The sequence below is a fragment of the Hakea prostrata genome, chromosome 11 (assembly GCF_041222555.1).
Source record: "Hakea prostrata isolate BN-2017 chromosome 11, UWA_Hpros_2, whole genome shotgun sequence".
NCBI classification, from domain to species: domain Eukaryota; kingdom Viridiplantae; phylum Streptophyta; class Magnoliopsida; order Proteales; family Proteaceae; genus Hakea; species Hakea prostrata.
The window spans coordinates 7,159,004-7,182,730 of NC_142610.1; the positions used below are offsets into that span (position 1 = coordinate 7,159,004).

At 38.3% G+C, this 23,727-nt stretch overlaps 2 protein-coding genes across 4 annotated transcripts in view; one reads left to right on the forward strand and one right to left on the reverse strand.

The window, feature by feature from the left end:
* Positions 1–427: 427 nt before the first annotated feature.
* LOC148999835 (putative receptor-like protein kinase At4g10390) lies at positions 428–2,624 on the forward strand. The gene is made up of 2 exons (XM_089139955.1): positions 428–1,297; positions 1,373–2,624. The coding sequence occupies exons 1-2, from the start codon at positions 862–864 to the stop codon at positions 2,077–2,079; spliced, it is 1,143 nt and encodes a 380-aa protein (XP_088996081.1). The 5' UTR covers positions 428–861; the 3' UTR covers positions 2,080–2,624.
* Positions 2,625–3,219: 595 nt separating this feature from the next.
* The window catches only part of LOC148999836 (protein ENHANCED DISEASE RESISTANCE 2-like), a 34,489-nt gene continuing 13,981 nt past the window's right edge, over positions 3,220–23,727 (reverse strand). For 2 of the 3 annotated variants that reach the window (XM_089139951.1, XM_089139953.1), the window contains exons 11-24: positions 16,733–16,828; positions 16,185–16,249; positions 16,018–16,089; positions 15,757–15,912; positions 11,763–11,998; positions 11,652–11,691; positions 11,393–11,547; positions 11,194–11,295; positions 7,641–7,685; positions 7,420–7,560; positions 4,833–4,928; positions 4,638–4,739; positions 3,985–4,351; positions 3,220–3,901 (exon numbers count right to left, since the gene is read on the reverse strand). In XM_089139951.1, the coding sequence (XP_088996077.1) occupies positions 4,226–4,351; positions 4,638–4,739; positions 4,833–4,928; positions 7,420–7,560; positions 7,641–7,685; positions 11,194–11,295; positions 11,393–11,547; positions 11,652–11,691; positions 11,763–11,998; positions 15,757–15,912; positions 16,018–16,089; positions 16,185–16,249; positions 16,733–16,828 (1,432 nt within the window). In that variant the 3' untranslated portion in view covers positions 3,220–3,901; positions 3,985–4,225. The remainder of the gene's footprint in view (positions 3,902–3,984; positions 4,352–4,637; positions 4,740–4,832; positions 4,929–7,419; positions 7,561–7,640; positions 7,686–11,193; positions 11,296–11,392; positions 11,548–11,651; positions 11,692–11,762; positions 11,999–15,756; positions 15,913–16,017; positions 16,090–16,184; positions 16,250–16,732; positions 16,829–23,727) is intronic. The other variant, XM_089139954.1, reaches the window with a different exon arrangement.

Genomic DNA, 23,727 nt, shown 5'->3' on the forward strand with positions numbered 1-23,727 from the left:
TGAATAGAAAAATTATTGTATTTTATGTGAAATATTAGTACTTGACCTTCTCGATCGAGACTCTGTCCTTGCACATGTATCTTGATTAACCTACCATTGCGTGCCTAATAATAGATTAATTAAAACTTTGACACCAATCAACCCCCAGCTTCTGAATCCAAAAAGAAAAAACAAAACACCCTGATATGAGTTATCAAAGCAAAACTAATAAAACTAAGTCAGCCCCCCCTTGAAAAAGGAAAAAAAACAATTAATAGTAACTTTATCACTGGGTCTGAATCATTACAAGCAATCCCTTATTAATCTAATACTTCTTTTAAATCGAGTTACCTAATCTCATTGCTTATATTTTAACTCAAATAACTTAAATACACTACTGGTAAGTAGCAAGTCAATTCCAAGTTGTTCATTTTTTCCTCTTCTTTCTTTATGGGTTTTTCCCTTCCAACAAGTTGAATCATCTCCATTTCCCACCTTTTCTCATCTGAGAAACTGAACTGGTCAAGAGAGAGAGAGAAGGTGATTGGATTTCCAGAATCACCATGATCTTATGTGGAAGTCTTCTTTCTCAACTATGAATAGCACTAAATCTTCTCTTCCATATTTGGGTCCAACCAAATAATTTCTAATCCCAATGAACGTGGAAGCCATCTTTGGCAAGTTGGTTGTTCCTCCAAGGAACAAAGAAAGGTTTCTGCTTCTACGAAACCTTTCTGAACATGATCTTATGCTGTTTCTCCTTGTCAGTTGGTGCAGACCCAGATGCTAATCCAACCAAACTTGCTTTATCTCCTGCTTACAGGAATGGTTTCTAATCATATCTTCTGATCATCAGATCATCCATTGCTTTTTTTTTCTTCGATGGGCTGCTTCAAGTTTCTAAGTTCCAACATCAAGCGCAGATCCAACAAGTTATTAAGCAATGGAAAGCATAATCAAAGCAAGTCTGTAACCAATCTAGCAATCTCTGCCGGAGAACCAGCAAAGGGTTTGAACCCAGATCATCATCATCATCATCATCATCATCATCATCATCAGGACCAACCATCTTCTACTGAGATCAGGAGATTCAGTTGGAGTGAGATTGAGCAGTTCACCATGAATTTTGCTCATGTGATTGGTGAAGGAGGATACAGTACTGTCTATCTTGGGTACTTCCCAGATTTCTCTCTGGCAGCTATTAAGATCCATTGCCAGAGTGAGCGCCTTCGCCATATCTTCGAGAAGGAACTTGAAGTTCTTCAAAATGTCCAACACAAGAATATTGTCAAGTTTATTGGCTATTGTGATGATAGAGGTACCAATTTTAAATGACCATTTTAAATGTTTCTTTATCTGTGATCTCGAATGTTCATTATATTTTGTGTTGCAGAAGAAGGTGTTCTGTTGTTAGAATTTGTTCCCAATGGAGATTTACACGAAAAGCTTCACAGTCAAGACACGGAGAATTCAATACTTCCATGGAACAATCGGATGTTGATTGCATACCAGTTGGCTCAAGCAATTGATTACCTTCATGGGAATTGCAAACTTCCAATAATTCATGGTGACATCAAAGCATCAAATGTCCTTCTAGATCAAAATCTCAACTGTAAGCTGTGTGATTTTGGGTATGCAAAGATGGGTTTTTCTTCAGTGGTTGTTCCCTCTTCAAGGAATTCAATAATGGGTTCTCCAGGTTACATAGATCCACACTACCTGAGAACAGGAATTGTATCAAAGAAGAATGATGTTTTCAGCTTTGGTGTGATTGTGCTGGAACTAATCACAGGAATTGAAGCTTTTTGTTTAAAAAGGGAGAAGCTCTTGACATCAATTGCTAATCCAATGTTGCAAGATCCAGAAAAAGCAGTTGAAATGGTAGATTCAAGATTGAAAGGTCAGTTCAAAGATAGTGAAGTAATAGCCATGGCTTCTGTAGCTGCACAATGTCTTCGTCAACATGCAAGTCTAAGGCCTTCCATGGCTGATATCTTGAACACCATGAAAGAGCAGATTCCATCAATCTCATTTGTTGAAGCAGCAGGAAAATTCAACGATATTGCTACTCAAATGGAATACTGTAAATATACGAATTGAGCTTTTATTTCACTGTTATTAGCCCAAAAAGAAGGTTAAAAAAAAAATGTATCTGTCAATAAGAGGGGAGAGTTGTTTTATTTTTGTTTTGAAGATATGAATATGACAACCCAGGTGATGGAGGATCATATGATAACCCAGTAAATAGTTTTACTTGTTTCATCAAATTAATGGCTCATATGATCTATCTGTTGCTTGAAGTTTGAGATCCCTAGCAAGTGCTTTCCCCGTTTCTTTTGGATCTTGTAAGACTTTGATCCCAAGGATTATGGATCCACCACGAGGCATCCCAGCGTGTTGCAGGCAGCCATATGCGCTAGAGTGGATCTGGTTCCACGTTTGAAGGCAGGGTTGTAAGGAATATTATTGGATTTCTAATGCTAGTCAAATGATCTTATTGAACCATATTTATATATGTGATCTCAAAAGTAGACCATGCAAATTTCAACACAATGGGGTTGGTTTATCAAAAAATTTTATTTAAATAACGTAAGTTAGTTGATAATTATTTTCAACACAATGTAGTTGAAAAAGGGGTGACAATTACTGGATCAGGAGGGAGAGATTTTAGGTTGAAGCAAAACGTTTACTTTTCTTTTAGGTTCATGAGGAGTTTGATCCTCTACTTCAAGAGAGTCCCTTCTTTCCACCAGTTAGATGGACGTCATTTGATGATTAAATTCTGATCGTTGACTTTTGAGCATTTGTTAAGTGATTTGTGTTCAATAAATCACATAAAAAACCTTACACAGAAGTTCATATGAGCAGAGGGATTGAAGTTCAAATTGAAAACCTCCTTAGTTATATTGTCTTTATGTAAACGACACCACCATTGTACCAGAAACACATCAACAACACTAGGGCTTTCAAAGTTTCCTTGTATTTATATTAACTCAGAGATTCTTTGTAGACAAAGAAAAAAAAAAAGAGAATTTTCTCAGTTGTATTTTGAAATTTTTTGATGTGGACCACATCTCTCAGTTAAGCTCCATTAATGGGAATAACCCTATTAGTGCCCTTCCAGATTTAAGCATGATTCGGCAGAGGAAAAAAAAAACTTCCCAACTCTCTTGGCTTTCAAGTCCTAAGAAGTTTCAATCATGGCTCGACATCCAGCTTTTTTTTTTTTATTTTTTTTTTTTAAAGTCTTTGGAAGCTCCATCTCGGATCCAAAGAAGCTCTAAAAGTAGGTTTTTTCTTGACAGAAAGAGTTGAGTGTCTTGTAATCTTGACATAATCTAGAACATTGAAATTTTTTTCCAAAGCGAAAAAGATAAAACAAAGAAAATTAGTGACGAAACACTATCTCGGAAATGTCTACAGACCACTTTGACATACAAAAGAAAATGTGACATACAAGCTGGCCGGCCAAGCAACTAAGGCCACTACACAACGACATGATACCCACCAATTCATGTTACAGCTTACAACACCTCAGCTTTTTCTTGAATTAACACAAGACATCAAACAACTTGGAGTTCAAAACCCAAAACAGGAAATCTATATCAACGAAACCAAGGAATAGAGTGAAAGGGAATACCAACTAAACCCAACTACTATAAAGATCTAGATGTGAAAAAAATTTATGCAAATTTTTCTTCACTTGGACACGCGGATAGAGACATGGATTCTCTGCTTCTTCATTCTTACTATCACTCATTTTCTTTGATGTCAACCCATCACCATGACCACACTTGCTGATTTGTCCCATAAATGACTGCACTGGTAAAGTTACAAGTAGGCAGCACCCTTCAAATGCATGGTTGGGATTCGATGGACAAGATCCCTGGGTGAGCTACAAGTCTACATTAAAATTCTCTACCTGCAACAGTGAAGCCATTACGAATTACATCATAAACTATTCCCACATGGCAAACTGGAAATCAGTAGGAGAGATTTCTCAACCTTCAAATCTCTAGTAAGGTGTGCGACTATCACTCTTCTCTTCTATGAATGCTTGACACATGGTGAGAACTGAAATGCTCTGGCAAAAACTAGATTCCTCAAAAGAATACATGGAAAATGGTGTGGCTTTGAATGGGAACGAGCTTGTATATTTTGATCATATCATGTAGTATGGACAAATTACTGTGGAGATCTACAGAGAAAACCGAGTGAAGAATGCTGATACAAACTTAACTGCAAATCAATTGTTAGAATCTGCAGTCGATGGATTGGGTTCCAATACTGGAACTATTGCTGATGAAAGTTCAACATGTGAGGCACGAACAGCACCAATAAGTCGTTCAGGCAACTCATCTGTAGTGTTTGCCTGTACAAAACATCACATATTCTTCAGTAATCATAATTTCTATAAGTAAAAGGGCTTAACAGATTCGAACTGTGGCCAATTCCTTCACTCCCAATAGACTGGAAATTGAAGAAAGGAGTTTCTCCAACTTCATTTTACTCCATGCATTTCAAGTCTATATCAATCAAGCCAACCAAGTCGGAATAGATTCACTACTCATAAGAAAGACAAAAGGCATACTTGGTGCCAACTTGCAGTTACAAACCAAAACAGAAATGAAGATATAACCCACCAACAGACAGTTTACCTGTATAAGAAAAGCCATGTCAACAACCAAAGTGGTAATTACTCCACAAACAAGCCCCAGTACTCCATTAGCCACGGTAGAAGAACCAATATCAACATCTATCTGTGTAGTGAAGACATAAATATGTAATACTAAGAAGATATCCATTTGCTTCATGTCCATCATGTATTAAGAAACACCTAATAAGGATCTTACTTCCAAGTATTTAGGAGCACGAATATAATTGCAATCAACTGCCTTTCCCAAGAGACAAGGAGTACTTCCAACACTCTGGCGCACAATCCAAGAACCCTGCATCATTTTAGACAGAAATCAGGTGCGGAAAACAAGAAGAAAATAAAAAGCAAACCAGAACAAAGATAAAGGTAAAGTCAGACTGTAAAATAATTATCAGTGAAGTATACAATGTCAAAAATCATTCCAATCAATGGTCATATCTTTCCAATATGTGCTCATACTTTTAACCGATTGTCAGCAAACATACAAAAGAGAGAAAGCAGTTTGTGCATGGTATCTTGCATACTCTTTGGATCCAAATGGAGGAAATACTGTTTGAAGAACTCTGAGGCCTTTCAAAGGATGTCTCAATGGGTTATATGAGGCATGTTTTTCTGAAAAACAAATTAGTTCTAAAGAAAGAATCTAGTGTCAAAAGGGTGTGGACCCAGACATATATAGTGGATCACTAGGAAAACGTTTTAGCTGAAGTTACATATAAGAAAACCTTACGTTGAAGACCCAGTGGAGATGGATTTAAGGTGAAATCCTCTAAAGAGATAGATACAAGGTGAAAATCATGAAGAGCCCTGTCATACAGTACTTCTTGGGTATAAAACATCAGGCCACAGGATAAAAGACGAGTGTAACAACTGCAGAATTGAAACAGAGATGTTCCAGTGATCTCCTTGCACTTGGTTCGGCAGGTTCCATAAGGCAACGGTCACAGCCAAGGAAAAACAAAGTAATGCCGATCACACTGTCTTCATCAAAACAACAGGACATCAAGTCAACATCCTCAATGTCTATGTTGATGATAAAGTTGAAATACTCAAATTAAAGAAATTCTTGAGTTAGGAATTTGAAATAAAAGTTCTAGGAAGACGGAGGTACTTTCTAGGGATTGAAGTTACTCATTCAGCTAAGGTATATTTCTATCCCAAAGAAAGTATGTCCTAAATTTATTATCCAAAACAGGCCTACTAGATTGTCATCCAAATGATACTAGATTGTCATCCAAGTGATACTCCTCTAGAAGCTGGTACAAGGAAAAACAAGAAGAACCTATTGATAAGGGCTGGTATCAACGATTAGTGGGAAAACTGATCTACTCACCTTATACACGACATGATATTGTTGTATTCAGTTCATGCATGATCTGTATTCCAATCATATGTCCACCATCTTCCGAGTTCTTCATTATTTAAAATCAGCTCCTGGCAAAGGTCTTCTCCTATCCCCACATGATCACGTTGGAGTTAAAGCTTACACTAACATAGATTGGGAAGGCTCACATGATTGAAAATCCAAATCGGGGTACTATACTTTCATAGGTAGGAATTTGGTTAACTTGGTGAAACAAAAAGTAGAATGTTGTTGCAAGATCTAGAGTGGATGCAGAATTTCGAGCTACAGCTCAAGGGATTTGTCAGTTGTTACAGTTACACGGCATTCTTAAAGCTCTGGGTGTCCCAGCACCCCAATGATGCTCGGTTGTGAAAACAAGGCTGCGATAAGCATTGCCTATAACCTAGTACAACATGAAAAGACAAACATGCAGAGATTGGTAGGCATTTTATAAAAGAGAAATTGGAAAGTAAAATCATCTATATGCCATTTGTGAAGTTTGAAGATCAAGTTGCAGATGTCTTCACCAAAGGTTTACCTGGATAGGTGTTTCATCCTACTTTTGACCAAGTTGGGCATATGTAATATCTCAGCCCCAACTTGAGGGGAAGTGTCGTGAGGAACTCGAACCAGACTCGCTAGCACAATTGGGAGAGCCCTAATTGAAATAGGACTTCCCTCTCCTTATCCTTTTAGTACCTCTTATGTTCTTGTCTATTCCCTAATCTGTTTTGTACTCCTATTCCCTCTGTAAGACAGTTGTAAACTATGAACCGTTATTCTATACATACCCTATTAGGATGAATTAATGAAATCATCTTGGGAGTGGAATATTCTCTTAGCTTTCTACAGTACCAATCATGAATTCCAACAAGTTATCAACATATTTCTCATTTCTTCCATCTTAATCAGACTGGAGATCTTTACAGGTCATAAAATATATAGAGTGGAGGTTTCAGGCAACAAGTACTAAAGCAACAAATCTATAATAAAATGAAAAGGTTCTAGACAAGCTACTATACAATCATACACAATTGAAGTTGAACTTTCAATTTTCAAACAAACTGATAGTTTTCAATTAAACTTATAGGTAATTAAAATTCATCAAATATTTATTTGAATATAGAATGTAAGTAAAAATCATTTGAATCTATATACAGCATGTTACCCAGTGATAATTTCCAAGGAACTGGCTATGGGATATTCAGATTGCAATAGACCACACTAGTCCTCTAGGAAATCCCAATGGATCTGCTGATCCTGCCATTAGTTTTTGTATCAAAATTGATTTGAGATTTCCATACCATATGAATTGACATAAGTAGCCATTAATGCAATCGCCCAACCCCCCCCCCCCCCAGGTGGGTGTAGTCATTGAAACCATAGCATATATCAAAGTGTAAATGTTAGCTAACATTATTTAATGAAAGAAACAAACCTTGGGAACTGATGGAATAAGTTTCAGCCTACTGTTACGGAACTCATCATCCCCATCAACAAACCGTTGCAACAGAGATCCAGGTACCAATTGCTTCATCACAAAGTAGAACACCATGCTGTAATGGGTTGAACCAGGTACCTGCAATGGCACGATGTTATCATTTCCAGCTTTTAGATGCATTAAAAATGAAGGGGATAAAAAGGAGAAAAGGATCTTACTTGCAGATTTATGACAAGTGAGAATAGTCCCTTTTCAGAGGCAACCTACAGCAAGCGGTCCATTTACAATTTCAGCTTTCATATCTAAGCAACTGCACTTACAATACATATATTTTTTTCATCACAGACAAATATTTTAATTACCTTAAATAGATGCTGCTTGGTTATGAACTTTAAATTACGGTCCCAACAATTTGGAAGGGGAAGAAAAAAGTTACCACTACCCAATACTGAGGAAAAACCAGTGAAATTCTGCACACAATTTTTTCAATTGGAAATTGGTGAACATATACCAGGACAGTTATTTTGGTTGGATTACAAATCTTTCTTTGGGTGAAAAGATTAGTTGAATAAATGGAAAAGAGAGAGCTACAACACTCCCAAAACAAGGAAGCAGAAAAGGACAACTGCCTCAAACAAGGGAGGTCAAGTCCAAGAAAAGAGAAGAGAGAGAGAGAGAGAGCGGGATTGATTTCCCAGGCTGATAGAATGTGCCTGTTCTTGGGGGGAACATTAAATCTCATGGTGGAGAAGAACAGCTTTCTTTTGACTTCAGGAAATGCAATCCCTAAACTGACAAAGAGGGTGGTCATTTCCTGATTTTTGCTCCATCCAAATATGGTTTATAGTGGAATTACAAGCAAGCTTTCCAATTAAGTCATAGGTGGAGGATCCAAAAAATGTCACGTCTACCAAACCCATTCTCTATCAAAAGGGAGGCTTCATTTAGTCTGAGGCTGGCATTTTACAAGGATGCCTATCCAGACTGAAGCAGCTAGAAGGCATTCAAGCAAGAGGTGGTTAGTGTCTTCCACACTGTTCTAGCAAAGAGAATAGTTTGGGGAGGCATTCAAGAGCTGCCGGTGGCGGAAAGACTAAATAGGGAGACAATTTGAAGAAGACACACTAAACTATCAGGCAATGGCAAGGGGTGCTCTTGTCAAACAAAACAAGTTCCCTAGAAACAAATGGGCCTCTTTCTCTTAGAAGATCCCAGGCTGATTAGGAACTGAGGCAGCCTGAGCTAAATGCCAACCAAGAGACAGCACCATTTCTGCTGCATGAGATAGAGGGGAGGTTTTGCCAAATTTCTACCAAATCCAGATGGTGAGATGAGGGGGAATTCCAATGACTAAGCTTCAGAATGTCAACAACTAAAGAGAGCCCTAGATATGAAAAGGATCGACTAGGGGCCAATCTTCTAGCATCTTAATTCAAAAGGTTAGGGTTTTAAGATTTTAGGTATTCAGGGTTGTTGATTGGGCTATATAAGAACATACGTTATAGTGGTTGGTTGGGATGAAACTCGGAAGGAAGTTAGCTAGTTGATTTGAGAAGATTCTACTAGTCAGGTTGAGGTATATCTAAGTTAAAATTTTGGGTTTTCCAGGAAGTACAAAAAACAGGGGAAAAGGAAGGGGAGGGAGGATGGCTTTGGGCTATAAGACAAAAAATTGGGTTGAGGATAATTCAACTTAATGCTATCAAGGATATTCTTGAACATCAACTTGAATGAGAAAAGATATTCTTGACAGGAAGAGAAGAGGAAGAAACCCGATAAGAAAGGAAAAAAAGGAAAGGAAGAAGGGACCCCCCCGGGGGGGGGGAGGTTACTCCATTGTACCTCACCAGTATCAATAAACAAAGTTCCACTGACTAGGAGAGTGAAATTATAAAGAAATAGACTTAACTAAAGAAATAAATCCTGTTTCCTTTTTTCTACCCATATTTTAGGTCCATCAAATAGGCCTGTATAAAGCAAACCCATAGAATTAAAGGCCAAATATATGTATGATCCAATCCTAGAGTGTTCCTAAGGAAAGGAACCCAATTTGACAATGAATCTGCATCAAGAGGCCACTGCTGAAAAAGTCTTGGAAGCTGAACTAATTAAGAATAAGTTTAGGGTACCAGTGATCAAGCCACCAAGATGTCTTGATAGAAGATTTGATCCACACAAAAGCACGAGGTGTTAGGGAGAAAATGTTTCGCCAAGAAAAATAAGCATTTGAAGTTATAGGTGTTCCAAATAGAGGCCTTTTTTTAAAACACCTGAGTAGATCTAGTAAACCTAAATGCTTTTCTCCTTGGTCATAATCTTACAAGTGAATTTCAAGAGGCATGTTTCACTTTTCCAGATCCCCCTGAACCCCTTCAAACTCTCTCTCACCCTTACCTACTCTTCTTCTTCTTCTTCTCTACTTTCTGTTCTCTTTCATCTTCCCATAAAACAAAATCCCCTACCCCCATTTCTTCTGTCTCTCCTTTTTCCTCCCCATGAATTTCATCCCGTTCTCTTACATGCTGTTGTCTTCTTCTTCCCACCCCTTCAAAGTATTGCTCTTTGATCTTTTAATTTTGTGCTGCACAGCAAAGATGGATGGATACAACTTATAAGGATGTTGTCCACTAAGTGCACATCCTAAAATCTGGATGGCAAAGATGCAAACTTGAGGTTGAGTTTCTTTAAAAGCAATGGAGTGCTGATGGGGGACATTTGGGGGTTGCTCCTAATAGCCTTGGCCAGGCCCAATTAGATACAATAACAGTACCATATCAAGCCCAAGCTGTTCCCAAGAGGTATATTTAGTATTTTATTTCAGTGTAGTTACTTCTATTTCAGTTTATGTACAGGCACAGTCAATTTTCTTATTTTTGGGGATGTATTTTAATTTTTAGTGGTGGGATGAATAGTTAAATCATCCCACAGCAAGTATGAAGATATTTGTAATTCTTTACAAGGGTCCTTGCGGCCTCAAATTCGAGGGGAGACATATGCTGGAATTTCTTTTTCTTTTTCAAGGGGGGTGGGACAGCTTACTTTTGATTACCCAAACACTGTCCACCTCTTTCTTTGTCTCTCTTCTTCTTCACTGTCCTTCACACTTGCTGATCCCCACCAATTAGTTAGCAATTAGGAAAGTGTTCGACTCCAACAAATAGCAATCTATGGGTGTGCCTGAAGTATCAACTAAGCAACTTCAATTTGGGTTCAGCTTGACGATTATAATATGTTATTCAAAACTACCTCGTAACCTGGATGGGTGGTTTTGTGTCAGTAATTCAATCACATCTTGCCGTCACTTTTCTTTTTCCCATGCCACCCACAACCAGCCTTCAGACAAGAAAAAGGCATGGACCATATCATAAAAGTCATAAAGCATAGCGTATGTCTCAAAAGATCTCCAAAAAAGCTTCTGTCATGTGTATTTAACGTGCAGGACAGTCCAGCTAAGCAATCTTGGCCGTTGTTGCTTTCAAGAGATCTCAATTGAAACAAACAGTCGAGATTTGATCTCCACCGAAATTTCAGCATCAGACGGTCGAGATACCTTGCTGGACCGTCCTGCGCATTAAGGTCCCAAGATCTCCCATCGGAACCAGTTAATGGAAGACCCCATCCCTTTTCCCTCCCCACCTACCAAAAACAGAAAGGGAAGAGCGGGTTTGGGGGGGGGGGGGGGACATCCCCTGCATGAGCATCAATTTTCCATAATCAATAAAGGTGACTACTTCCAATATAGTTAATGAAGCAAGAAAAGATTAATAATACTTGCGCAGCACAGCCACGACGTCTGGCAACATGATCCATACGCTTTGTATCCTTGAACCAATCAACTGCAACAAGATCCATCAGATGCTTCCCAGCAGGAACCTGCAGAAGAATATTGGAGATTAGGAAGGAGCATGTTATCACATGTCCCCAAACAAATCAAGATTGGAGACACAAACAAGGAATGCAGAAGGCTGACCTTGGTTTTGTCAAGACAAAAGTTTTTGCTACGGACTCTGAAATTGTTAGCATCAGAAACTCTCCAACAGTCACGACCATTGTCACTGTCATCCCGCCGTAGATTGCCCGAAAAACAAGACAAATCAATTTGATCTGCTGGCTCCTCATCCAAAGCTTTAATTCATGAACACAAATCTTCAGTAGAAGTTCTTTTAAATTCCAAATGAATTGTTAGTACTGAAGGAATATAATATTAATATGGTGTAGTGAACACCAACCTGGCCGTTCGACTCCATTCTCAACAGTTTCTAAGTATACCTGAAATTTGAGAAGCTCATATTTAGCAAAAAGCAGCCAAAAAGATACAAGAACAGAAACAAGATACAAACCTCTTGTTCAGCATCGGCTATCTGAAATTCTTCATCCTCATCAGAGTATTCATCCATCATGACAGAGTTTCTGCTAGCAGCATTGATTTGATCAAGTGATGGGGCAGATTGGGCAGAAGATCCCTGTGTTTTCTTATTTTTCTTTGAAGAAACGGTATCTGATGTCATATTTACCATAACTGGGATCCTTGGAACTGCATGCCTTTCATCTGTTTGAGAGAACCATTCTCGTAGCCCTGTAACAGGAGCAATAGCTCAATCATGGCCAGTATCATCAATATAATAGCACTTGTTCATATCAAAAGATAGGACAACTAACATGAGTGTCAAGGAATACAATACTCGGCCATCCTAAATTCCAAGATTTCAACAAACAATGTAATATATTGTGCTGTGAAATTTCAGCAATAATAGACCCGCCATTCTTATTTCAACCAACCCAATTTCCAATGAAAACATATTTTTTTCCAACACTCATTTAGTAGACAATTTACTTTTCTATTCTAGGTGTCGGCATTTGATAGAAAGCCCAAACTAATGATTGGCAATTTTGGGTTTCATTCTATAAATAAAAGTTCATAAAATATTCAAAGGATTATTCTAAAATAGAAATAATTTCATATGTTTACCAAAAAATAGTGGAAATAGAACTCTAGAACTACATGCAAATACTATCAAGAGCTTACAAATGATGGAACAGGAGGCAAACCCGGATTGGAGTAGTATTCAAGAGAAGAAGAAGGAAATGGAGTGGGCGTTAGAAGCAGAGGAAATGTTCTGGTTTCAAAAGTCTAGAAGTTTATATATTTCTGATGGGGATAGAAACACCAGATTTTATCACTTGAGTAGCAAAATTAATCTCCAAAGAAGAAGTATTTCAATGTTATTGGATGAAGGGCGTAAGCTTTATTCTCCGGGTGATATTGCTGGCGTTTTTGCCGCCCATATGCAAAAACTTTATCAACCGGTAGAATCCCTGGATCCACACTTTGTAGAATGCCTTTTCCCTAGAATGAGCTCAACCAGCCTTCCAAATTCTTCAATTCCGGATTTGAGAGAAATTAAGGAAGCAGTTTTTTCAATTGGTCCACACAAAGCCCCGGGAGTGGATGGGTTCAATGGGTTCTTCTACCAAAAATCTTGGGATTTCATTCAAGAAGACGTGGTAAAGTATGTTTATGAATTCTTTGCTACAGGAGTTCTTCCCCAGGGGGTTAACCATACTTTGTTATGTTTTATTCCAAAAAAGGATGACGCTTGTATGGTGTCGGATTTCAGACCAATAAGCCTCTGCAATACATCCTATAAAATCATTGCCAAAATTATGGCAAGAAGGCTGAGAGGTATTCTCCCCAGTATTATTTCCCCCTGCCAAGGGGCGTTTGTGGCAAATAGACAAATCACTGATAATATTATGGTGGCTCATGAAATTTTCCACTTTATGCGTAACACACGCAGTCAGCAGGGTGTCATTGCTCTAAAACTCGACATGTCAAAAGCATACGACAGGACTGATAGGAATGTGATCATCAAAATTTTTCAGTTCTTAGGCTTTGACACTTGGTGGTGCAATCTCATCTCGGAATTAATATCTTCACCGACATTCTCGGTAAAGATCAAAGGTTCGCCTTACTCTTGGTTTTCAGGGGCCAAAGGTTTAAGGCAGGGCTGTCCTCTTAGCCCCTATCTCTTCTTATTTGTAATGGAGATTCTATCACGTCTTCTTGACGAGTATAAATCTTTGAAGTTACTAAGTGGAATCAAGATTGCAAGGGGGGCACCAGAAATTACTCATCTGTTTTTTGCCGATGACACCTTTTTGTTTTGTAAAGCAAACACTGAAGAGGTATTGGCTCTCAAAGCGGTCCTTGAACTCTTCTCTGACCTATCTGGTCAGGAAATCAATTTTGAGAAAAGTGGGGTGTTTTTCAGCCGAAATGTTTCAAGAAGCAATAGAAACACGATCCTCTCAATTCTAAAGGTCCAGGAAATTCAAAAAGAAACAATGTATTTGGGATCGAATTTGACTTCAAGAAGGGCAAAAGCTAAGACCCTACAGACGGTGGTGGATCGGATGTCTAGGAAAATGGCAATTTGGAAGACATCGAATCTATCATTTGCAGGAAGGGGAGAGCTAATACAAGCTTCAATCCAGTCAATGGCGCTCTATCAGATGCAATGTTTGAGATTTCCAAAAATGTTGTGCAAAAAGATTGATGCGATATGCCAAAGGTTTTGGAATGGACAACCCCATAAAAGCAAGCAGATGAATCTCATCTCGTGGGGGCAGTTCTGTCAACCAAAAGAAAGGGGAGGAATGGGTTTCAAGAAAATGGAGGATTACAATATAGCAATGTTACTCAAGCAAGGATGGCGTTTAATCAACAACTCGGAAGCATTGTGGGCTAAGACTTTCAAAGCTAGATACTTTAAGAATCAAAGCCTCTTTGATCCTTTAGTCACCAGAAAAAAGGGATCATGGGTGTGGAATAGCATTGCAAGCATTATACCTCAGCTAAAGGGAATGGTGGCAAGAAAGATTGGGGATGGACGAACTACTTCATTCTGGTTTGACCCATGGGCTCAATCTCAATCACAAATCATTGTAGAAAATCAGGACTTCGGAAGATGGTCTAGACAAGCGACAGTTGCGGATATGGCAGAAGCATTCCAAAGTCGCACTCAAAACAGGGAGATATTATCAGATCCTTTATCTTCATTAATCCTTTATGCACCGTTACTGAATTTGGAAGATTGTTGGTCTTCAATAATCTCTCCACATGGAGAATTTTCTGTTAAACTGGCCTATAAAGAATTAGTTAAACTTAGGGTTGGGAACCAAGACCAGCACCACGCACAGTGGTGGAAACAAATGTGGGAACTCCCCATACATCCCAAATTTAAAGTATTCTTCTGGAGGGTATTAAATGCTGGATTACCAGTCAGAGCCAAACTTGCTCAATGGTCAAACATTGGGCCGGATTGCGCCATTTGCGGAAAATCCGATGAAACGATATGGCATATATTTGTTTCCTGTGACTGGGGAAAAAGAATCCATACGGCTGGACCTTTAGGTTTAAGAACTGAATATTGGCAAAATTCATCGCTAATGGATCAATGCATCAAGATGATTTCACAATTGAGCAAGGCCAATAAGCGATGGGTTATGTCAGTATTTATAATTACTTGCTACTTCATATGGAAAGCCAGGAATGAAAAGGTTTTTAATAATACACAACCTAACCCAATGGTTGTATTAAATAATACAAACCAATGGATTAAGAAATTGAACCAACAAAGGAGGGAGGAAAGGGACTTACAAAATATTCCAGAAAACCAAAATAACCTCAATATTCTAGTTGAGCCGGATGATAGATTGTGTCTACAAACATTGAAATTTAATAAGAATATTTTGATCTGTGCAGCAGGGTCTCTAACCAGCAACTAGGAGCGATAGGGTGGAGCATTGGAATCTGCAGAGACGGGCATCTATTAACCGTCAATTTTGGAAAGCGGGAATCTAGGAGATTATTGGACACAATGCTTTCGTGCTTACAAATAGGCATGCACACTACAAACGGGAAGAATATAAGGATTGATGAAATATGGACTAATCATCATCAAATCAAGAAGCTTTTACCAAGACCCTCAACAGAGAAATGGGCCCTAGAGGAACTACCAAGGTTAATGGACCTAGCTCAAGCAACAAAATTGGTGAACTATGTGGACTTCCCTAATCCAATGCTCTATCATTATTTTGAAAAATATGCATCTTTTGCAGCTACTCAGCTGGAGGGTTGTAATAGTATATTAAGAACAATATGTAGGTGCTACCAGCACTAACATATATTTAATTAAAGTTTTTTCTTCAACAAAAAAAAAAAAAAAAGAGCTTACAAATGAACAAAGCACACCGCAGACGGGTTCATCAAGTGTAAAAGGTAAGTTCTATTACCCTCAAAACTAGAGCAAGGAAGAGCACCAAAGAACTTACCAGCCACACTATTCAACATTTGAAGTAGACAATGTTGTTGAAAGGAAGGTATATAACCGACACCCCATCCTTTCAGATCAATTTGCATAAGATGCTGTACCTTTGCTCGAGGCCTCCCATTGCGAGGTTTTAGAGGGGAAATATTGTATCCACCACCTACATATCAGTGTAGTCTGAATTAACAAATAATCCCATAAAAAATTATGTCTGTAGGTCAACAATCAGAAGAATCAATAGAGAAAAAATAACAGAAAGATATACTCTCAACATGGGCGCGCACAAATCCAGGCTGTGGGCCACAATTCTCATGCTCCCTAGATCGAAATAACACAACTGCACAACAACATCCATGCATCATTGATATCTCAGGACTGGAAATAGAGAAACAATGGTATGCAACAAACAAAAAATAGGTAGAAGCTACTAACCATAACTTCCATCATCATTGCGCCGCCAATACCGCACGTAGCAAAGGTCACGAGGCCAGACAAACCTAAAGTAAAAAAGGTTGCACCATACTCAGAACTTCAATATGTCAGGAATATTTGAAACCAGACAAACAATAAAATTTAAAACCAATTCCCAAAGCTGTCTAGTCCATTCCCTAAGAAGACACTGGAAATATGTTTGATTCAGCCAAGGTGCCTAGGTCACAATTAGATAGTCAACTAGCCGGGGCACAGATACAGTTAATTGCAAACCAGTCCTCCTGCAGCTTGTTATAAAGTGTGGCACTAAAGGAAATTAAAACTACACAAGCACCACCTCCCCCCCCCCCTTTTCTTCGACAGAATAAATGATTAAAAGATAGAGATATTACTGAGTTTTAGCCAAACCCACTTTCTGTCAAACTGCTCAACCAAGGTCTAGACACCAGATGACCAGAATCAACTACTCACCAACTTATTGGCCACATAAGAGCACCACATAACAAGACCTACAGAGGGAGCAAAAGAGAGGGAAAGAGATATATTACACTGGGAACCAGTCCAGATGCAGCCTGTGATAAATTATTGCAGTATGCCCATCTACCTCCTCAACCAAGCTACCATATTGAAAGCTGCAATCCCATCTACAAAAGAAAGAACCAAGAGCAAATCACAAGCAAATATAAATAATTCAACATGATAATGTTAATTTAACCTTATCTCCGGAAGAAAAAAAATGCAACCTATTTTATTATTTCACTTGCAACATAATTGGTTTCTTCATGAAAGATCTTGCTGGTTTGCCGAAGGAAATTATAGAAAACAGATTTCAATATTGAGTCAGTAATTGGCAACTTCTTGGGTCATCATGTTCAGCCTCCAGAAGACAGAATAAATTTGAGGTTCCTGGCTTAAACTGAATTACAACTTACAATAGCAACCAAATAGTGATCTAGTTTTTGACACAACAATTAACGGGGAACAATATAGCCAAAACAACAGGCAGCTGAAAGTAGCATCGGCCATGTAACAACGGCTTGGCCTCATTAAGTTAACAGAATATGGCTCGGAGGTATGTCAACAAACTTCACTACAGAAACGAAACTTCATGAGTTCAGAAACATTAGAGGCTTAGAGCAGAACAAAGGCCAGGAAAACCCAATCATCTTCATAAAAGAGATTCAGCAATGTTGACAAGAGAACCCTTCTCTCTCTTTTTCCCATGAAGAGAGCTTTTCTCCAGCAAAAACTCCTGTAAATGGCTTGAGTAGGCATACTTCCACCAATCTGCCAAAGTCACATTCTAATTGCGTCTCCTCCTTGAACGGGTTCCCTCTCTCCTCAGCACCTGAAATCAAGAAGGAAGCCACCTCATTCTTATCTTCGCTTTTCTGCACCCCACTTTCCTCCCTTCCTCCCCCTGGTTTAATGGACAACTCTGCCCCTTATTCCCTCCTTACTTACCTCCAACCTATCCCCTCTGATGATGAAATCCTTAATGCAGTCCTTTACTGCCCTAAACATGCCCTTGCCCTGGGTTTACTGTGGATTATTTTGGCTGGTTTAGACATTATCTAGGACAACCTCAAAAAAGCCATCTGTAGCTATTTCTTTAATCCCAGCCAGCTCCTTGGCACCAACCAAACCTTCCTCTCTCTCACCCCCAAATTAGACGAGGCCGGTTTCCATCCCATCTCCTTGTGCTCTTCTCCACAAGTTTAAAGCCAAAATCCTCACTAATAGGCGATACCTAGTTGTCCCTTTTCTTGCCAGTCTTAACCAGTCGACATTCACCTGTAAGATCAATACTGTGCACAATATCCCCCCTTCCCTCAGAGATTATCAAAGGTTTTGACTGTTTCATCTCTCCCTGCAGCTCTCATGAAATTGACATTCACAAAGCCTTTAATTCCCACAAGTGGGACTTCATTGTACAGTAGTGACTCACACATCCTTCCCACAACATTTAGGGCGATGGCTTCACTCCTGCATTTCCTTTATCTTTCCTATCATTAATGGGTATCAATCTGGCTTCTTCCTGTCCAACATGGGAATTTTACAGGGGCTGCCCTCTTCCCCCTTTCTCTCTCTCCCATACCCTGCAAGTCCTCTCTAGGGAGTACCCAGACCAAGACAGACCAGCTGATAATTTCCCTTATACCCACATGCAAGGCTCTTAACCCCACGCATCTTGCCTTCCCCGTGACCTCATAATTTTTTCCAAGGCTGACAAGAATTCTATTCTCAACATCATCTCCTCTCTTCATCTTTTTGAGAGACTCTGGTCTAAAAATTAAAATCCTGAAATCCACATCTTTCTCTCAGGACAATGATTATCTCAAGTCTCAACATCTCCTTCAGGGTCCCTCCCTGTCAAATACAAGGGGCTTCCTCTCATAACTACTAGGCTGACTAGTCATTACTGGACTCCTATGCTTAACATTTGGCAAATGGCTTCCATTTATAATGCTAACTCCTCTCCTAGGCTAGTAGGTTGAAGTTGATCAGATCCATCCTCCAAGACCTCCAGTATATATCAGTGTAGTGATGCAGTTAAGAATGCCCAATTGTCATTTAGTCTTAGAATACTCTATTTTGGACCATGAATGGGTTCCATAAACAAAGACTTCTTGTTTTGGGGTTTATTGATGTAATGGGCCTAATATACAGGCCCACACACTGGGGGATAATGCTACTGCACAAGAATGGTAGTTAAACCCAGTGTCTGAGTTCGATTAGGATACTTAATAGCTAGATAGAATTTTGTTTAATTTTATTTACCATATTGAGTCTTTAAAAGTGATCAGCAGTCTTTTTGAGTCAAATTAGCAAGTTCAGAATGTCAATATACATGTAATGCATTTCCCATCATCTGGATATGATTTCATTAAATATTGACTCTTTATGTATTGTGCCATTAAGCAACAAATACAAGATTGGTTTCCCAACTCCCAAGTTTGATTTCTTGTCTTCTGTTCTCTTTTTTTCCTCCCAATAAAATCTACTATTCTTCAAGCTGCTGTTCATGAAGATCTTTGAGAACAAAATGCTAACTGGAACACCCACAAAACTCTAACCGTCTCAACCAAAAAAGATTAATAAAGATCCCTATTCCAACTGACAAACATCTTAAGCATCCTATGATCCTATCCCACAAAGTAACCTTCTAACCTTGAACCCAAATCAAAACATAGCCATTTGAGTCGGTTCTTGAGAGATCCTGCTTTAAGCCTTTAGTTGAACCTCATTAATCAAAGGCTACATCAGGAAATATCTACAAGCTCCCCAAGTCCACAATTAAACCTGGGAATACCTCCATATGCCTTCCTTCAAAAAGGTCAAGAACACTCCAGATTCCACCATCTTATTAGCAGGTACCATTTGCCCCCAAGATATAAAGAAGCTCATGGCCCCCATAGGATCCCTGACTCCAACATGAGAGGGATCCCAAAAATTATTTGGAAGATCTCTACATAGCATGATTCCATCCAAGTTAATGGGTTAACATGGTCTACTGACTCTACTCCTACCTACTTAAGAAAATATTATTTCTAGATTACCACTCAACCTGCAGATACATCCTGTAAAAAAAATGTTCCTCCATACACCCTTAGCTCTTACTTACCTCCTTAGAAACCATTGATGGAAACTCTGCTTCTCTTTGGCTCAATCCCTAGCATCCTTCTAGTGTGCCCACTCTGACTACTCTTCCAGCAATCCTGAACGTGATTACTGGATTACCTCCCAAAAAAAAAAACCCACCCCTTGCCTCTCTCGAATTTGCACATTGCACCTCTTCCCCGAGCTTCCACCCCCTCCTCCTTCCACTCAGATAAGATCCTTCGAAACCCCTCCCATTCCAGGGTTAGTTCTAAATATGCTTGGGATTCTGTCAGGACCTATGCCCCCCCCCCCCCCCCCAACATTGGCACAACCTTGTTTGGCTCAAAGGTCATATCCTCCTCCACAGCTTAAATGTTGGGAGATCCTTTGTTGGGATGGTTCTGAGGACAATAGCCACCTGTTTTTCTCTTTCTCTTTTGCCTCCCCCTACCTGCAAGAAAGCTTTATTTTTCATCCAGCACTATATAAGAGTGTTACTCTTTGATCAAGAGTGGTTTGGGTTAAGGAGTTCCCCAAACAAAGCCATTATCTGTTTTAATGTCTGATACCAAACCCCAAAGAGGGATTTCTGGCTGCAGGTCTTTTGACATGATTTGGAAAGCCACTGTTCTTCAGTTGTTTCAACATAGCCCTCTTTTAGACTCCCCAGGAATAGGCATGTTGCAATTGTTGGTGCATTGGTATTTTGAGGTTCCTAGCCCATTCTTTTGGGGCTTCCGTTAGGTTCTCTGCTAGTGCTGCCCATCACCCCCCAAGACAAAAACATAAAAAAAGCAGCAGCAGGTAATTGGTAATGAAATTTTTATTCACCAAAAAGGTAAAAGGATAACCATCTCATTCGCAAGAGTATTCAGGTGGAGTCTGATATACATCCAAGTAGCCTGATGTTGTAATTATAATTGATCAGCAAGAAGAATATACAGCTCTTCAAGACTATCACTCCAGGAATTACAATGGTTTGTTTAATCAAAAAAAAATTCCCACGTTCTTGTAGATATTACAATTCCTTTCCAAATAAAGCAAGCCATCGCTTCAATTGATTAATTATTAACAAATTCGTATTCACATTTTGTGAGCATCATTCCAACTATTTAAGAAATCATCAATTAAGAATAATGCTCACCTCTCAATTCAGAATTTCAGATTGAAAAGTTATATTTTAATGATTTAAGCAGATATCAATGTAGACTGTTCGAAATCAGCCCCCTATATTAGTCATGTACCATTGTTTCCCATATGTCAAATTAGTTGGGTTGCTCTTATCTTATAATTACAAGGGGGCAAAATTTGGTAACAGTCGACAGGATGGAAGAAAATTCGATCGAAATTTTCACAACTTCAGTCGAAATGTATGCAAAATCATAGATCGAAACGAAATACAGTAGTAGGAACACAAAATGTATCACATCGTATCATATTGACCAATATTTCAGTCGATACAAACACAATATTTCGATGTCGTTTCATATCGCACCAAAACAACACATATATAAGTTATACAATGTAACTTTTCAACCCATTTTTTGACCTATCGTCATTTTCGACAATATCAAGCGATATCGGCATTACAATTTCAACCATATTTTGACTTTTTTTTTAATCCTCTTGCTTTCATCCCTCTTTTCACCTAATTTCCAAGGTTTAAAGTATTGGTATCAGCATCATGTCAGTCATGTAACTTTAAGAGACATATCGTCCTGTATCGAGTATTGTATCGTTCTAATAAATGTTTTTTTTTTGGTAAACCTAACAAATGTATTTTAATGCAATTCAATAGAGAGACGTATCAAGATGTATCGTATTGGATGTGTCAAATATAGATACGTATCGGCTAGTATCGTGGGATACTTTAAACCTTGCTAATTTCTACAACTCTATTTCATTCAAACACTAGATTTGCTACTCCATTTGTGGATTTTCTCAAATCTTACAAGGTGAGTAACCAACTTCCTCATTTTTTTTACTTTTGTTTTGTTTGTGCCCTAAATCTTCTTGGATTACTTCCAAATTTAAGTATGTTAACTTTATAGTGTTGACCTATGAATTTGTAGTGTCAAAATTAATTTTTTATTCTTCCTACTATTTTTTTATTTTTCTGTTATTAAAAATTATTTTGTAAATTATGTATATTGCTAAAAATGTATATGTAAAGTAGATGTATGAGTTTCAAATTAATGTATGTGAGAGTTGAGACACCATATTGCTGTGATGGTGTTGAATCAATTTTTTTTGGTTAATTGTCTATTTTTACTGTATTTATTAAATTATTTAAATATTACAAAAAAAAACTAATTAATTTCTGTTTTAAATTTAAAAATAGGAGAGTATTAGTGGAAGCATGTATGCAATTTTTGAGCATGTTGTGGAGCTTTTTAAAATAGTGTGTATTTTATATATTTTTTAAATTATTTATATGTTAAAAAATACTTATATATTTTTTTTATATTTAAAAATAGGAGGTTATTATTAGAAGCATGTATGGATGAGGCCATCAGGAAATTCAGAACTTCTCACCATCAGGAAATCTTAGGCATGTGGATGAGGCCACGTACAGAGCTGCAGTTGCCGACTACATCGCCAACTATATGGGGCAAACATCATGGGACTTGTATTGTCATTTGTATGGGGTGCAGACAGAAGAGGGAGACATGAAATAGAGTAGACTCGTAATTGGTGACATTCTCGCTTCTTCTCATATGTCGTATATACTTGGATGTTACATTTTCAATGGTTTTTTTGGTACACTAGTAGTTCTATAGTGCTCTTGAAATAAGTAGTATGCAAGAATCCAAATCATTTTGAGTTCATATGAGGCCTGAAATTGAAGTTTCAATTTCCAGAAAAAAAAGTATCAAGTTTCGACCAAAATTTCAACCTTTCGACCGAAACATCGAAATTTCAGCCTTTTGCAAGGTTGATATTCCTGTTTCGGTCGAATTTTCTTCCTTGGACAGTAGTTACCTAGAGTTCTCAGGTTGTTAAAATGACGCAACTGGATCCGTATGAAATGACCTACAACTCTTAACTATCGTCATTCTAATTACAAAGAAAATAAACAAAATGTAAGCAACAGTTATTGACCCTTGTGTTGATTTTAAGTATAAACTACTGCATCAGCTTGGCTGGCCAACCCAATATGGAGGCCCATGATATATAGGCAGAAGCTGGGAACAAACACAGGATATGAAGAATGGCGGGTTTAGGTAGATTTTGGATAAATTCGGAAGGTGAAATAGGCCTGAGAGTTAATATCTGTGAAGAGGATTTCCAACAGCAAAAATAGAATACAAGCTTCTGAAGACTTACTTGTGCAGCCAATTACAAGATCTACTATTCAAACACTAAAACCAGAAGCTCAAGTAGTCAAGTTTCAACTTCAAGCAAACACTCTCACTAAGAGAAGGCAGCAGCCAAGCTAATTTAATTCAACACTCAAGTCTACTTTACTCATCCCGTGACTGGGGTATAAAACGGGGGGCTATAAGCAGCCGGTTACAAACAGAACTCCACTTAGAAATAACTAACTCCTAACTTTAAGACTAACTAAAAAAATAGAACTCTAATCCTAACTACAAGCAGTTTTAAGTAATGTAACTTTTAGGTATGAACTCTAAAATAAACCAAAATAAATAGGTTACTAAAACAACTGAAATTCATGCATTACCTTGATGCTCATGTTTTAGGCTCAGAGGAGGGACCCATTACTAAGTGAACCCATGGAAAGAAGGTCCCCACAACTATGTGATCCAAACCTAGGTTTATTCCCAACTAAGCCCAATTAGGAGTTGGATCTGCATCAAACAGATATAATCCTATCACCAAACCTTTAACATCTGCAACAACATTTTTATAATTTGATTTTCTACTAAGACCCCAGTTCTATGTTATCATACCAACATTGATTTCTTTGGTTTTTTTT

Bases quoted from the DNA above. Each gene is read 5' to 3' on its own strand.
- LOC148999835 (XM_089139955.1), top strand. From the start codon at position 862: ATGGGCTGCTTCAAGTTTCTAAGTTCCAACATCAAGCGCAGATCCAAC. The intron at 1,298-1,372 runs GTACCAATTTTA...TTTGTGTTGCAG, and splicing joins TGGCTATTGTGATGATAGAG to AAGAAGGTGTTCTGTTGTTA.